General features: G+C 43.0%; 1 protein-coding gene across 3 annotated transcripts in view; it reads left to right on the top strand.

Moving 5' to 3' along the window:
* Positions 1 to 15,566, top strand: part of LOC311130836 (E3 ubiquitin-protein ligase RNF13-like) — an 81,971-nt gene that overhangs the window by 50,793 nt on the left and 15,612 nt on the right. For 2 of the 3 annotated variants that reach the window (XM_084163640.1, XM_084163642.1), the window contains exons 5-8: positions 8,175 to 8,262; positions 9,553 to 9,643; positions 10,434 to 10,539; positions 12,880 to 12,973. In XM_084163640.1, the coding sequence (XP_084019766.1) occupies positions 8,175 to 8,262; positions 9,553 to 9,643; positions 10,434 to 10,539; positions 12,880 to 12,973 (379 nt within the window). The remainder of the gene's footprint in view (positions 1 to 8,174; positions 8,263 to 9,552; positions 9,644 to 10,433; positions 10,540 to 12,879; positions 12,974 to 15,566) is intronic. The other variant, XM_084163641.1, reaches the window with a different exon arrangement.

Raw genomic sequence — 15,566 nt, 5'->3', positions numbered from 1 at the left:
TTTAGCAGTATTGATTTTGTTATTATGTTTGAGCAAAATAATACAGCATTAGTCATGGCAAAATGCATAGAATTTCAGGAAATTAGCTTTAAAACAGCAACATTTTCTCTGTAAAATGTGTAGAATTGCAGGGAATTGTCTTAAATATATAAAAAAATGTCTCTACACCACCAAGATGGGGTCTCTTAAATGTTCTCTAAAATCCTGTGCCCATTGCCATGCCCACCACCTAAGCCCATTTTTGATCCAGAAAAAACCCTGCGATCTGATTATTCTGACCAATGACCAATCATGTTTTATTTGCATATGTATCCTACTTTAAAGGGGTAAGCGGGTTAGGCTCTAGAGTCTAGATGATCCTATCTGCCCACACGATTCAACTGAGCATTTTAATGGCAAAAGGAGACTCAGAGAAATACATTAGAAATATATTATATATATATTTTCATGAAATAAACACACACAGTGATTTAATAGTCATACAGTGATAACCAGGTGGCGAATCGCATCTCTGCATGTCTGGCAGACATATCAGTGTGGCTGTCGGATCACCACCTCAAGCTGAACCTCGGCAAGACAGAGCTGCTCTTCCTCCCGGGGAAGGACTGCCCGCTCCATGATCTCGCCATCACGGTTGACAACTCCATTGTGTCCTCCTCCCAGAGTGCAAAGAACCTTGGCGTGACCCTGGACAACACCCTGTCGTTCTCCGCTAACATCAAAGTGGTGACCCGATCCTGCAGGTTCATGCTCTACAACATTCGCAGAGTACGACCCTACCTTACACAGAAAGCGGCACAGGTCCTAATCCAGGGACTTGTCATCTCCCGTCTGGATTACTGCAACTCGCTGTTGGCTGGGCTCCCTGCCTGTGCCATTAAACCCCTACAACTTATCCAGAACGCTGCAGCCCGTCTGGTGTTCAACCTTCCCAAGTTCTCTCATGTCACCCTGCTCCTCCGCACACTCCACTGGCTTCCAGTTGAGGCTTGCATCTACTACAAGACCATGGTGCTTGCCTACAGAGCTGTGAGGGGAACGGCACCTCCTTACCTTCAGGCTCTGATCAGACCCTACACCCAAACGAGGGCACTACGTTCATCCACCTCTGGCCTGCTAGCTCCCCTACCTCTACGGATGCACAATTCCCGCTCAGCCCAGTCAAAGCTATTCGCTGCTCTGGCACCCCAATGGTGGAACAAGCTCCCCCACGACGCCAGGACAGCGGAGTCACTGACCACCTTCCGGAGACACTTGAAACCCTACCTCTTTAAGGAATACCTGGAATAGTATAAAGTAATCCTTCTTCCCCCACCCCCCATAAAAAATAAATTAAAAGGTGGTTGTCCCACTGGCTATCATAAGTTGAATGCACCAATTTGTAAGTCGCTCTAGATAAGAGCGTCTGCTAAATGATGTAAATGTAATTTAAAATATAATTTAAAAGACTGCATGGGAGCTTAAACAGAGATTATTATTATTATTATTGCTAAATTATAGAGTTTTATCTGATTGTACTGCACTGAAAGTCAAACTGGAAATGGGATAAAAAGCACAGAAGAAACTAAAAATTATTTTGTGAATTTGTCATTTATCGTCAAGTCCTCAGTGCACTTAAATGTTTGTGCATGAGAGATGGCTAACACTTTTCTTTGGTGACTGACACTGACCAGTGACCACCAATAAACATTCCTTGGTTGATCCATTCACAAACACACATGCTGATACTTAGCGGAAGCATGTGCAGATGTTTGCCTGAAAGCTCACATTGCACCCCACTGTGTCACCACCACATCAGGACGCTAGAGTCTATATCTGCTACACAGATGGTCCAGACTCTTTAATGTGTCATACACAGCTTACTAACCCTTCAAAGTCTTCACGAAGACTCTATGTCCATTCAGTATTGCAGTTATCCTTTAGCTAACCTTGGGCTTCCAACGTGCTAAAACGGGAGACTCAAACATTTTGTTTCTGCCCAAGGACCTCTGTTGAGAGGTGTAGACTTCAATAAAGACACTGTCAAGCTAACTGCAAAGGAAGCGCATCATTAAAGGAGTGTGCTTTTGATTGTGTTACTATTTTTATTTTTCTCATATTTTTTGTAACTCTGCATCGTTGGGAAGGGCTCGTGAAGCAAGTGTTTCACGGTAAAGTCTACACCCGTTGTATTCATCTCATGTGACATTAAAAAAAATAAAAAATATTTGTCTTCCGGGGATTACAGTAATTAACAAGCACAATAAGTGCTGTTAAATTGCAATCGAGGATGTTGTTGTTGCTCCGTCGCTAGTTTGCAGACATGTTGTGCCTTCAGGCTGGGATCAAGAAAATAGCGATTTGCTGTGTGTGGTTGGGTCCATCCAAGCATGCGTATGCACGCTATCGATTACTCATTGTGAGGGATCGTGTCTTGGTAGGCTCTGATTTGCACCCCCCTCCCCCCCATTAATCTTCTTTCTCTTTCTTTCTCTCCCTCTCTCTCTCTCGTCCTGCAGTCTGAGAGGAATGCACTGAATGTCCTTATCTCTGCCCATGCAAACATTCTGTGAGCCAGTAGAGGTTGAATTCCTCTCAGATTCCAGGCAGACCACACGCTGGCATTAGAGGAGAAGCAGCCTCGGTGTCTTCTCACGGTCTTCTCACGAGTACACTGAAAAACAAGGACACTTAAAACCCTTAAAGAACATGAAAAAATGCTTAAAGAACTTTTTAAAAAACACTTGTAAGAATACAAAAAAAATCCTCAACGGACACTTAAAATTCTTGAAAAAAAAAAAAATATTACAGAACACTTTCAAAGTCTTTAAGAACACTGAACAACCCTTGAAGAACTTGAAGAAAAACATAACCCCAAAGTCAAGCTCCTTACTTCCGCGACCATCATAGAGTTGTCAAAACACTAGCAGCATTCTTAGCTCAAGATATCATACCAAAACAGCCTTTTTGTAACTAACCTCCTACAGTCACAGTTTTGAGTACACAGATCATCTGTTTTCTCAGTTTGTATGTTTGTGACGAATCTCCTGTAGTCACAGTAAAGATAGGATTACGTAGATTCCAGTTTCTTAGCAGGGCCTCAATGGGTTGCATTTGTCTCCTCTGTGCCTGTGTGTAAGTTCTGGGGGATGACTTTCTCTCTCATAGGAGACTTTAATGCTGTGGGAATGAAGGGGATGGGGGAGAGACTGCGACAGGAATCATCTGCTGGCCCGCTAGCTCTCTGTCTCTCCTCAAAGGCAGCCTCATGCATATGGAGACAAATAAAGAAGCACACACACAGATGCACGCGCACACAGACGTTCACACACAAACGCACACACAGACGTTCACACACAAACGCACACACAGACGTTCACACACAAACGCATGCACAGACGTGCACACACTGAGGCCTGCGGTAGCTCTCAGAAGACACAAAGTATTTATGGTATTTATTCCTGTGTTGACACTCGCGGTTGCAGACGCACACTTTAGTCATTGATGCACACACACAATACACCCTCACAGACAAATACTGGGCCTTACACACCTTTGCAATCAACACAAACATGTGCACACACACACACACACACACACACACACACACACACGCGCACGCACACACATGAAGAGAGTGCAGAAAATTACAGTGACAAACAAAAGGCAGCCCTGCGCTAATGTCTGCTAGCATCTCGATTCCCTTTCTCATCCTCTTTGTCTGAATGAACAATACATTTTGTTAGCTTAACATAGCTACAGAAAATGATACCAGAATATTATACTGGGCATAGTGTGGGGAGAGTAGCCCTAGCTTAGCCTAGCCTAACCTAACCTATAGCCTTAGGTTAACAAGCGCTAGGCTAATGCTAGTCCACTGTGGTGCGGTCAATGGCTGGGGAGTGAGTATGCCACACATCCATTATTTATCTAAACAAATGACATTCGTTGCTCCGACTCTCTGGGCTCACAGCGAGTCAGAGAGTGTGACGGAGAGGGAAACAGATTTATCACCCCTATTCTTTACATAGTATGCTCTTCCCTCTGCATCATTGTCTCACTTTCACCGCCATGGCGGGGTGTAAATTTACACCAAGAATAAGAATGTCTTTACCCAAATTATTTATTTATGAGGATATTTATTTATGAGGAAACTTCTTAAAAGGATTTTAAGTGAAGTTGATTTAGGTATATGATATGATTATAAGATCTAAGTGTAGCATCTTTTGACTTTACACTTACACACTACACTAACATCCCTCACTTACAGTGTAATTGTAAATGAAATATTTGATTTGGTCTTGATTGAATTTCAATCACAAGGATCCACTTTCATAGACAATATACCGACGGACAGACAGCGCATTGCGCAAACAAAACATTCCTCGCAATATAAACGGAATTATATGGGTCTATTACTGAACTTTTTCTTGAACAAAAATATTTGAATGGGAAGAGACTGTCACTGGCAAACATAGTTACAGACCCAACAACATATATATATATATATATATATATATATATATAACACACAAAGTAAGCAAAACAATGAAATGCATAGGAGATGTACAAACTATGGCATAAGGGAATGATGAGCGGATAAGAGGCAAGCTGTAATTTCTATTAAGACATGAGCGAGCTGAGACAGACATAGCCTATATGTCTATTCATTTGTTCAGCCCTTTTGAAATGGACAGCGACAGAATTCAGAACAGGGTCGTTCTGACAGTATTCTCCCTATACACCAAGTCAGAACTGTAGGATAAATAACAGGGGCACATAAGCAGACAATGAAAGCTCTTAAAATATTCAATGATGCCATCTCTCTATAACAGGCTATAGGCTACATGTGCACCATGTAGTCAGAACAGTAGGCTATGTTCTGAGGGACCAAATTCTTAGGGTGAGACACATATGCTACTAACAGCTTACTACACAACATACACTTAGTGTTACTTTCTTAGCTACAGTATACGTATCTCCCTGGCATATTACTTATGCAGCAACATACATTACATATTTTGGACCATTGTTGTGTTGTGCTCACTTGAACAGGAAGGCGGCACGGCGGTCCTTCTTGTGGGCAAACTTCTCAATTACTTTGTCTGGTATTCTCAGGATGAAGTCATGCTGGATTGACAGCATGGCCAATACATTCAACCTTTTCTGGCTCATGGTGTTGCGTGTGAAGGTTTTTAAGGGTGGAAACGTTTCTCTCTGACTCGGCAGTTGTCATCGAAGTGGTGGTGGTGATGAGGATTTTGGGAAAAAAAGAGACCGTCTCAGACAAAGCCTTTTGCAGGTTGTTCTCATAGTGATTTCAATAAAGAAAGTGACGTCTTTCCAGTGTGCAGCTCAGGATGCCGGTAGAGTGGACAGCACCGTTTTCATGTCGGTAGAGAGTGGACAGCTCCGTTTCCCACGGGCTATAGCTTGGTAGAACACTGGAGTTCTGCGGTCGGAAAGGAATGTACATACTGGGGGGAAAACGTGCTGTCCCCCAACTTTGCAACAATTAAGTGGTCCATTTCAGAAAACCTTTCTTGCACATGAGCAGCAATTGTGTCGCATGCCTCCTTCATCACAGGTGCAATGTTAAGGTTTCTCTGCCATGGTTCAGTGACACCAACATGTCCTCTGGCTAGTGCATCAGTTTGCTCGCAAATGTTTTTAATGTTCACCTTGAAGTTGTCTATTGCTCCGGCATTTCCTGCTTCATCAATGGTTCGTTTCTACATTATGTTGTACAAAACATCCACCTCTGACATGACCAAAGAAAATAACTTGAGCAGTTGCAGAAATGTGGGATCCTTGAGTTTCATGGACAGGCCATAGTCCTCGCTGATGGTGATCGCTGCGGATGTCCTCCATGCACTGGGCCAGTGCCTCACGGTCCTCCCACACAGCATTGACGGTTCTGCTTTAGAAGTTCCATCGTGTACCCGGTGGCCTTTGAGAGTCTTTTAGGTGAGACCGAGAAAAATGTGAAAAAGTAGGATAGGTCTGTAAAAAACACTAAGCACGCTTACTCTCCCTGCACAGAGTTGGTGAAGTGTTCGATTCTGTTGGTGTGCGTAACAGTGCACAAACTGCGTGTTTGGGTAAGTCTCCTTAAGTAGCGTTTGGACACCACGTACATTACCACTCATCACCACTGCCCCATCGTAGGTTTGTGCAACCAGCTTCTCCTTCACGTTCAGTGGCGCTAGGACTTGTTTGATGGTGTTGGAGAGGCAAACACCAGTTTTGTTTGTCCTTCACCTCTACAAACTCCAAAAACCTCTCTCACACACTGTTGTCTGATAACATGTAGCGCAGCACTATTACCATCTGTGATTTACAGGAGACGTCAGTGGTCTTATCTGCTTGTACAGATGCAAAATGAGTCTGACACCTCCTTAGCTATAGCATCTCTGTACACTTCATACATACAATCCAAAGGTTTGTTTTGGATCGTGCTTGATGTACCCTTAAAAAGGGGTTGGTCGTCATTAATGCCTTTGTAGCCTGTAATCTCCTTCACGCATGGTCTCATAAATACACCTGAAAATGCCTGAGTTCAAGGAGTCGGCCGACTCGTCATGGCCCCGCAGTGCTGTCTCACAATTGCCACACAATTTAAAGCATGCTATAATTCTGGCAAGCACGTACCTAATCTATTCTCCTCAGTTTGTTGGTTGTGAAGGACATGGTTTGTCTATATGCGGTGTCTAGCTGAGCCACAATGTTTGATTTCCACAGTAATCCCAGGTTAACAGCGTTGTCTACATGTGATGCACAATTCTCATATTTTGATACCCTTTCAGACAAATGTTTTAAATCCTTAAACCCAGACTTGGACCACAAACCCTCTCCACCGAATAGCAGGCAGAGGAAGCAAAATAGTGATTGCTTTGCAACACTCACAGTTAGCCACTGCTTCCTTCCAAACCTCTCATTGTTGAATTTGCGATTGTGTAACGTTTATGTCAAATGGCCGATGAGCACCGAGACGTTTTATCTCTAATTTCTCGTCATATGACAAGGCTTGAAAAGGATTTGCCAGTAGATCGTCGACGTGATTCATGATGATAACTGCTTATCTCGCTAGCTAGTTTGCTAGCTAAGATTTTGAAAGTTTGCAACAATTTTGAAAGTATGATGTTGACATGATCAGTCCAATCAAAGCTACGGGAGATATAATGTGATTTGATGTAATTTTATCTGTGGCAATGACCTTGAGCCTTCTTGAAGGGGCACTTTTACTGTAAATCTATGGCAGCACCCAAGGGGGCTTGAACTACCTATTTCCCCCGTAGATTCTGTGGTGACGTAGTGTCCCATGAGTGACAGAACCCTGAGCCAATCACGGCGCAACCAGATAAGATTAACAACGCCTATGCTCTGTGCTTTCGCTGGCTGCCCCTCCACCACAGAAAGCACTGAGCTAAGCTGAAACCACAGCATTTTGGAGCTGCCTTACTCAAGAAAGAGACCAAGTTTCTATGCTGCTTTATTAACTCAAGGATTGTTTTTTTTACATTGTTTGCTGAACTGATATGTGACACGAATTAATGGCAGAATAAAATTTAATAAAATGAAACAGGTGGGGCTCAAAACAGGTGGGCCTCTGCCCCACCTGCCCTGAATTACAGGTCGCCACTGATTACAAACCCCTCTACAAGCTACTATGTCAAATAAGTTATTTTAGCCATTGATTTCTTTCAGAATGCTATGTGTTTAGCTACATTACATGCTATGCAAATTCTAGCCTTGTTCTCCTTCATGTGGTGGTGTGTCCATATAGCATGTCATTATTATTATTATACACACATAGTATACAAATGCACGGCCATTGACAAATATTCAGTACAATATAGTTCAACCCATCCCATTAACCCAGTAGGCCTATCCCAGGTCCCACAGAGTATGGATGATGGAGTTGGAATGAGGGCTTGGCAGAGGCCTTGTGGACCGTACGGAGATAGCTGTCATAGAATGGATACAGTATGGAGATACTGTACTGTCTGATGCTGAGCCTGCATTGAATATAAGTATCACTGTCCTGTATGATGCTGTTCTGTGGTGGTTCATTTATTTAGGTGGGATGGGCTGGCTGAACACACACTGATCCATAGGAACCACACACACACACACACACACACACACACACACACACACACACACAATGAACATTAAGGTTTTGTCTCCCGCAGGTCCTTAACGCCCAGAAGGCCGGGTATAAGGCAGCGATGGTTCACAACGTGGACTCTGATGACTTAATCAGCATGGGATCCAATGATCGTAAGTTTCCCCCTCTTCCAAGCCTCCTCTTTTGCACTGCACACACAAACAAAAACACAAACGTGCAGCAGCACTGCACACAGTCGTCTGCTCATGTGTCTCCTCATTCGGGGACAATGCAGCTTTGATTCCCAAAACCTGGGCCTAGAGGACCTTTCGGACTTGCTGGGAGCTAGAGATGCTGCAGCCATAGCGCCAATTCCGACTCGTAATGTCATTGTGGAAGAATGTGGTGCTCTGGTTTGCAGTATGTCGCCAAACAGTTCAACCCTGTCCAAACAGCTCGATCGGCCCGGAAATTCACTGTGCCCTAGCTACCATCACATGAAGTTTTTGGGAGGAGGGATATCTGTGCAGTTTTTCACATAGTCTGCTGCTTGTCTCCCGCCTCTCGCTCTGGGGTGTATGACTACGTATCATGAATAATCAAGACAGCGCCTCATGCTGGTAACTGTCTAGAACAGATATTTTCAAACGTTGGTCAGCGAGCCATTTGTTAACTTATCAGCCATCCAACTGTGGGCCCTACCAACTAGTAATATAACCATATTACAGTCGTGCATGAGCAGAATCATAAATAAGACGGTGGCACAGGTGGGCATCAGCCTCAACACAGGGGCAGACTGGGATCATAAATCAGCCCACCAGGGGCAAATTGGCCGTTCTACTAAACTACTTTGGGCCGGTGTCTGTGAAATGGGACACCAGCCCATTAGCCAAAATGGTAATTCTGCCCAAAAAATTATAATATTTCTTAACAGGCTCATTATAAAAAATGTTTACCCATTGGCCTAAAGATGGACCAGCCCACCAGGCATTTGCCCAAACTGCCCTATGTCAGTCCGTTTCGGGCTCAAAGGGTCCCATAGACCCTGAAAATTACCCCATCTAACAGCTTTAAAGATCTGTGGTTCGCCATAGTTATGGTCTGTCTAAATAAATGATTTCAGATAAGCCAGATGTTATACTGTAGTGCCTCGACAAACATGCCCTTCTTTTTTTTTTTGTATCTTTCCCCAATAGCTGACTTCCTTCGAACATTTAGATTACATTTTAGTCACTTAGCAGACGCTCTTATCCAGAGCGACATATAGTTAGTGAGTGCATACATTTTTCATACTGGCCCCCCGTGGGAAACGAACCCACAACCCTGGCGTTGCAAGCGCCATGCTCTACCAACTGAGCTACACGTAATGTTATTTCATAATGGTCTAGTTTTCATTTTATAATGGAAATCAGTATGTGGCCACCTCGTGTATAAATAGCTTTTCTTCCTCTTTTCCCTTATAGTGGATATTTTGAAGCAGATAGACATTCCATCAGTGTTTGTGAGCGAAGAGACTGCCAACTCCCTGAAAGAGGACTACACATATGACAAGGGGTGAGTCGCAGACCAAAATCAAATTCCCATGTTTATCAACATCAAGGCTAATTCAAGCCTGATGCATTAGGGGCAGCTAAACTGGCATACTCTATCTATACTCTCCAAATAAATCTGTCAGCGTTATGTTTTGAAATAATATATTTATTTATTCTATGAATGAGGTGGAAAGACGACATAATTATATTTTTTATCTTTGTGTTACATTATTATGTCATAATGGCCTCAATTGACATGCTGGCGTAGTAAAACAGATCTGCCTCATGCTGTGTCATCACAGCGCTATGCAGAGGACAGTGGATCATCTGGGAATGTTTTTTCATCCCACCATGCTGTCAGTAATAGACCTCTTTCTTTGCTTTGATATCAATCCTACATTCGGGTTAGTACCTCTTTTGTCCTGGCAGGCAGACATACCAAAATAGTACATTGGGGTCAATCCCCAGTCAATTGCCTGGAAATATTGCAATGTTCTTCACAAAATGTTATTATAGCAACGTTAACTTAATTAGCCTATATATATTTGGGAAATAATGATGACAGTGAGTCTTACCCATTATTTCACAGTGTGAAATTACATTAGGCAGATGGAGGGCGTTTATGTGACAGGATGTCATGGGGTGTAAAATTAAAATGAGTCGCCTCTTGTGACATGCTATAGATGACGGACCATGTCGAAACGCTCCAATCGTAAGGACTCCTTGTAGGTCACTATTATTTGGAGTGTATCTAATTGTCAGTCATAAACACTTAATTAAATATCCATAATGGTGCTGTTGTTGTTTTTCAGGGGTCATGTGGTCCTCATGCCGGACTTCAGCCTGCCTCTGGAATACTACCTGATCCCCTTCCTCATCATCGTGGGAATCTGCCTCATCCTCATCGTCGTTTTCATGGTAGGCAAATGCACTGTAACTTCTCAACATGTCAATAAACTTTATTCATTCATTCATATACACTGAGAATACAAAACATTAAGACCACCTGCTCTTTCCATGACAGACTGACCATGTAAATCCAGGTGAAAGCTATGATCCCTTATTGATTTCCCTTGTTATATCCACTTCAATCAGTGTAGATAAAGGGGAGGAGAGAGATTAAAGAAAGATTTTCAAGCCTTGAGACAATTGAGACATGAATTGTGTATGAGTGCCATTCAGAGGGTGAATGGGCAAGACAAAAGATGTACAGTGCATTTGGAAAGTTTTCAGAACCCTTGACTTTTTCCACATTTTGTTACATTACAGCCTTATTCTAAAATTGATTTTTCTCATCAATCTACACACAATACCCCATAATGACAAAGCGAAAACAGGTTTGTAGAAATGTTTGCAAATGTATTACAAATAAAAAACAGAAATACCTTATTTACATAAGTATTCAGACCCTTTGCTATGAGACTAGAAATTGAGTTCAGGTACATCCTGTTTCCATTGATCATCCTTGAGATGTTTCTACAACTTGATTGGAGTCCACCTGTGGTAAATTCAATTGATTGGACATGATTTGGAAAGGCACACACCTGTCTATATAAGGTCCCACAGTTGACAGTGCATGTCAGAGCAAAAACCAAGCCATGAGGTCGAAGGAATTGTCCGTAGAGCTCCGAGACAGGATTGTGTCGAGGCACGGATCTGGGGAAGGGTACCAAAACATTTCTGCAGCATTGAAGGTCCCCAAGAACACAGTGATCTCCATCATTCTTAAATGGAAGAAGTTTGGAACCACCAAGACTCTTCCTAGAGCTGGCCATCCGGCCAAAATGAACAATCGGGGCAGAAGGGCCTTGGTCAGGGAGGTGACCAAGAACCCGATGGTCACTCTGACAGAGTTCCAGAGTTCCTCTGTGGAGATGGGAGAACCTTCCAGAAGGACAACCATCTCTGCAGCACTCCATCAATCAGGCCTTTATGGTAGAGTGGCCAGACGGAAGCCACTCCTCAGTAAAAGGCACATGACAGCCCGCTTGGAGGTTGCCAAAAAGCACCTAAAGGACTCTGACCATGAGAAACAAGATTCTCTGGTCTGATGAAACCAAGATTGAATGCTTTGGCCTGAATGCCAAGCGTCACGTCTGGCGGAAATCTGGCACCATCCCTACGGTGAAGCATGGTGTGGGGATGTTGTTCAGGGACTGGGAGACTAGTCAGGATCGAGGGAAAGATGAACGGAGCAAAGTACACAGAGTTCCTTGATGAAAACCTGCTCCAGAACACTCAGGACCTCAGACTGGGGCGAAGGTTCACCTTCCAACAGGACAACGACTCTAAGTACACAGTCAAGACAACGCAGGAGTGACTTAGGGACAAGTCTCTGAATATCCTTGAGTGGCCCGGCCAGAGCCCGGACTTGAACCTGATCGAACATCTCTGGAGAGACCTGAAAATAGGTGTGCAGCGACGCTCCCCATCCAACCTGACAGAGCTTGAGAGGATCTGCAGAGAAGAATGGGAGAAACTCTCCAAATACAGGTGTGCCAAGCTTGTAGCGTCATACCCAAGAAGACTCGAGGCTGTAATTGCTGCCAAAGGTGTTTCAACAAAGTACTGAGTAAAGGGTCTGAATACTTATGTAAATGTGATTTGCAAAAAAATTATAAAAACCTGTTTTTGATTTGTCATTATGGGGTATTGTGTGTAGATTGATGAGGATTTTTATTTATTTAATCAATTTTAGAATAAGGCTGTAACGTAACAAAATGTGGAAAAAGTCAAGGGGTCTGAATACTTTCCGAATGCACTGTATGTGCCTTTGAACTGGGTATGGTAGTAGGTGCCAGGCGCACCGGTTTGTGCCAAGAACTGCAACGCTGCTGGGTTTTTCACGCTCAACAGTTTCCTGTGTGTATCAAGATGATATCATCAAGCCTGCTACGACAAATAACAGAGCAGTTGCTCATTCGATTTTTCTGGTTAGTTAAGAAGCAGAATCAGTTACCCAAATCATTCCACTTCCCAAAGAATTTACACAAGAACATAATAAATGTAATTATTCTAAATGTCCATACAAATATTTAGAGTACTGGTTGAGGTATTTTTTAACTGCAGAGAATTCTTAATTTGGAAATAACTATCAATCAAATGGTGACGTCAGACTTTTGGAAAGAGGGTGCATGGATGAAGTACAAGAGCGTTGCCCGGTTCAGAAAAACTGTTGGGGTATTAATCAGGATTTTTGGTGAAGTTAAGGGACTCATAACTGCCCAACTGACTGTTGACTTTTCCCTCCTCGCTCAGATCACAAAGTTTGTCCAGGACAGACACAGGGCTCGGAGAAGCCGTCTGCGCAAGGACCAGCTGAAGAAACTCCCCATTCACAAGTACAATAAAGGTATGGAGGGATATAGCTATCAACATAGCTATCTTGACATCAACATTGATAAATGAGATGGGCCAATAGTTTTTTGTGTTTGGTTCATAAGCATTGACAACATTATCTTTTTAGATCTGTGTATTGTTGTAATAATGTCATTCAGGGAAGTATGGTATCCCCTTATGTTTTCCTCACTTTGTGTGAATGTATGGATTACTGTCAAAGCTGGTTGCTTCAACACGGGTTCAAGTAAGCAACGCTGAGGGAGTATCTGTGTACATTGGAATTTGTCATTAGAGAACAGAACAAAGAGTCTATAAATAGCTTTGTGTCAGTTTGTTTGCCTGCCTATGTGTCAACAACACAAAGATTGAAACCTGGCTTTATGATCGGAAGGCACACTTACCCTTGTATGAGATTATTTAGAATGGTATTATGACTCACTCACAGATCTATCGACCTTCGTCCTCAATGAACAGTTGACCCTAAATGCTCACCCTAACCCTCGACCTCAATGAGAACACCAAACTGACCTTAGATCTCCACCGGTTCTAGCCACGCTATGCCTTGTGTCATTTACTGGGCCACGATGAGGGTGACATTACAAACGAGTTATGACACCTCAATCTGCTCCAGCTCTTTGTGCCATGAGCTAATGAGATTAATACAGCTTGATTTTCTACAGAGCCTGCTCACCAGATTAAGGCTCCTCACTGCTGAGACTAGACACAGGGCTGAGGTTGTGGAATGCCGCCATCTCAGACTGAGACGTCTCTATATACAGTGGGGGGAAAAAGTATTTAGTCAGCCACCAATTGTGCAAGTTATCCCACTTAAAAAGATGAGAGAGGCCTGTAATTTTCATCATAGGTACACGTCAAATATGACAGACAAAATTAGGGAAAAAAATCCAGAAAATCACATTGTATGATTTTTAATGAATTTATTTGCAAATTATGGTGGAAAATAAGTATTTGGTCACCTACAAACAAGCAAGATTTCTGTCTCTCACAGACCTGTAACTTCTTCTTTAAGAGGCTCCTCTGTCCTCCACTCGTTACCTGTATTAATGGCACCTGTTTGAACTTGTTATCAGTATAAAAGACACCTGTCCACAACCTCAAACAGTCACACTCCAAACTCCACTATGGCCAAGACCAAAGAGCTGTCAAAGGACACCAGAAACAAAATTGTAGACCTGCACCAGGCTGGGAAGACTGATTCTGCAATAGGTAAGCAGCTTGGTTTGAAGAAATCAACTATGGGAGCAATTATTAGGAAATGGAAGACATACAAGACCACTGATAATCTCCCTCGATCTGGGGCTCCACGCAAGATCTCACCCCGTGGGGTCAAAATGATCACAAGAACGGTGAGCAAAAATCCCAGAACCACACGGGGGGACCTAGTGAATGACCTGCAGAGAGCTGGGACCAAAGTAACAAAGCCTACCATCAGTAACACACTACGCCGCCAGGGACTCAAATCCTGCAGTGCCAGACGTGTCCCCCTGCTTAAGCCAGTACATGTCCAGGCCCGTCTGAAGTTTGCTAGAGTGCATTTGGATGATCCAGAAGAGGATTGGGAGAATGTCATATGGTCAGATGAAACCAAAATAGAACTTTTTGGTAAAAACTCAACTCGTCGTGTTTGGAGGACAAAGAATGCTGAGTTGCATCCAAAGAACACCATACCTACTGTGAAGCATGGGGGTGGAAACATCATGCTTTGGGGCTGTTTTTCTGCAAAGGGACCAGGACGACTGATCCGTGTAAAGGAAAGAATGAATGGGGCCATGTATCGTGAGATTTTGAGTGAAAACCTCCTTCCATCAGCAAGGGCATTGAAGATGAAACGTGGCTGGGTCTTTCAGCATGACAATGATCCCAAACACACCGCCCGGGCAAAGAAGGAGTGGCCTAGCCAGTCTCCAGATCTCAACCCCATAGAAAATCTTTGGAGGGAGTTGAAAGTCCGTGTTGCCCAGCGACAGCCCCAAAACATCACTGCTCTAGAGGAGATATGCATGGAGGAATGGGCCAAAATACCAGCAACAGTGTGTGAAAACATTGTGAAGACTTACAGAAAACGTTTGACCTGTGTCATTGCCAACAAACTGTGCTATGATGTTTCACATAAATTCTGAACCTTTGTAATCGTATAGTATCTACCAATTGTAAGTTAAAGATGAATATTTTTACTTAAAATATGATTATATTGTTGATTCATTTGACTAAGGCTTTCCAAATCTCCCAACAGTGCTGTTTGTAGGGTTAATTTTAGGTAAATATTGTGATTTTCTTTAGCCATTCCTGAACCTGTGACCAGAAACAAGCTACATAGGGGCAATACCAGAATAAGTGGATTGTCAGTTATATTTACATTTGAGTCATTTAGCAGACGCTCTTATCCAGAGCGACTTACAGTTAAGTTCAGAAACCAAGTGCCATGGAATCGGCACATCGAAAAATGTCTTCCCAACATTTTGGTCCTTAAATGAAATGTATGACTCTTTTTGTGTGCCAATTTTGGTCTTTAATAAAGGGTAGACAAACAAGTTCCCTACCTTCTCACCCTTCTACTTGCCTCCTCCATTTTTGCGGTAATGCTG

This window comes from Coregonus lavaretus (assembly GCF_964263955.1).
Source record: "Coregonus lavaretus genome assembly, chromosome: 6".
NCBI lineage: Eukaryota > Metazoa > Chordata > Actinopteri > Salmoniformes > Salmonidae > Coregonus > Coregonus lavaretus.
The sequence above is the reverse complement of the archived record's forward strand: the minus strand, read 5'-3'. Positions and strand labels throughout refer to the sequence as shown.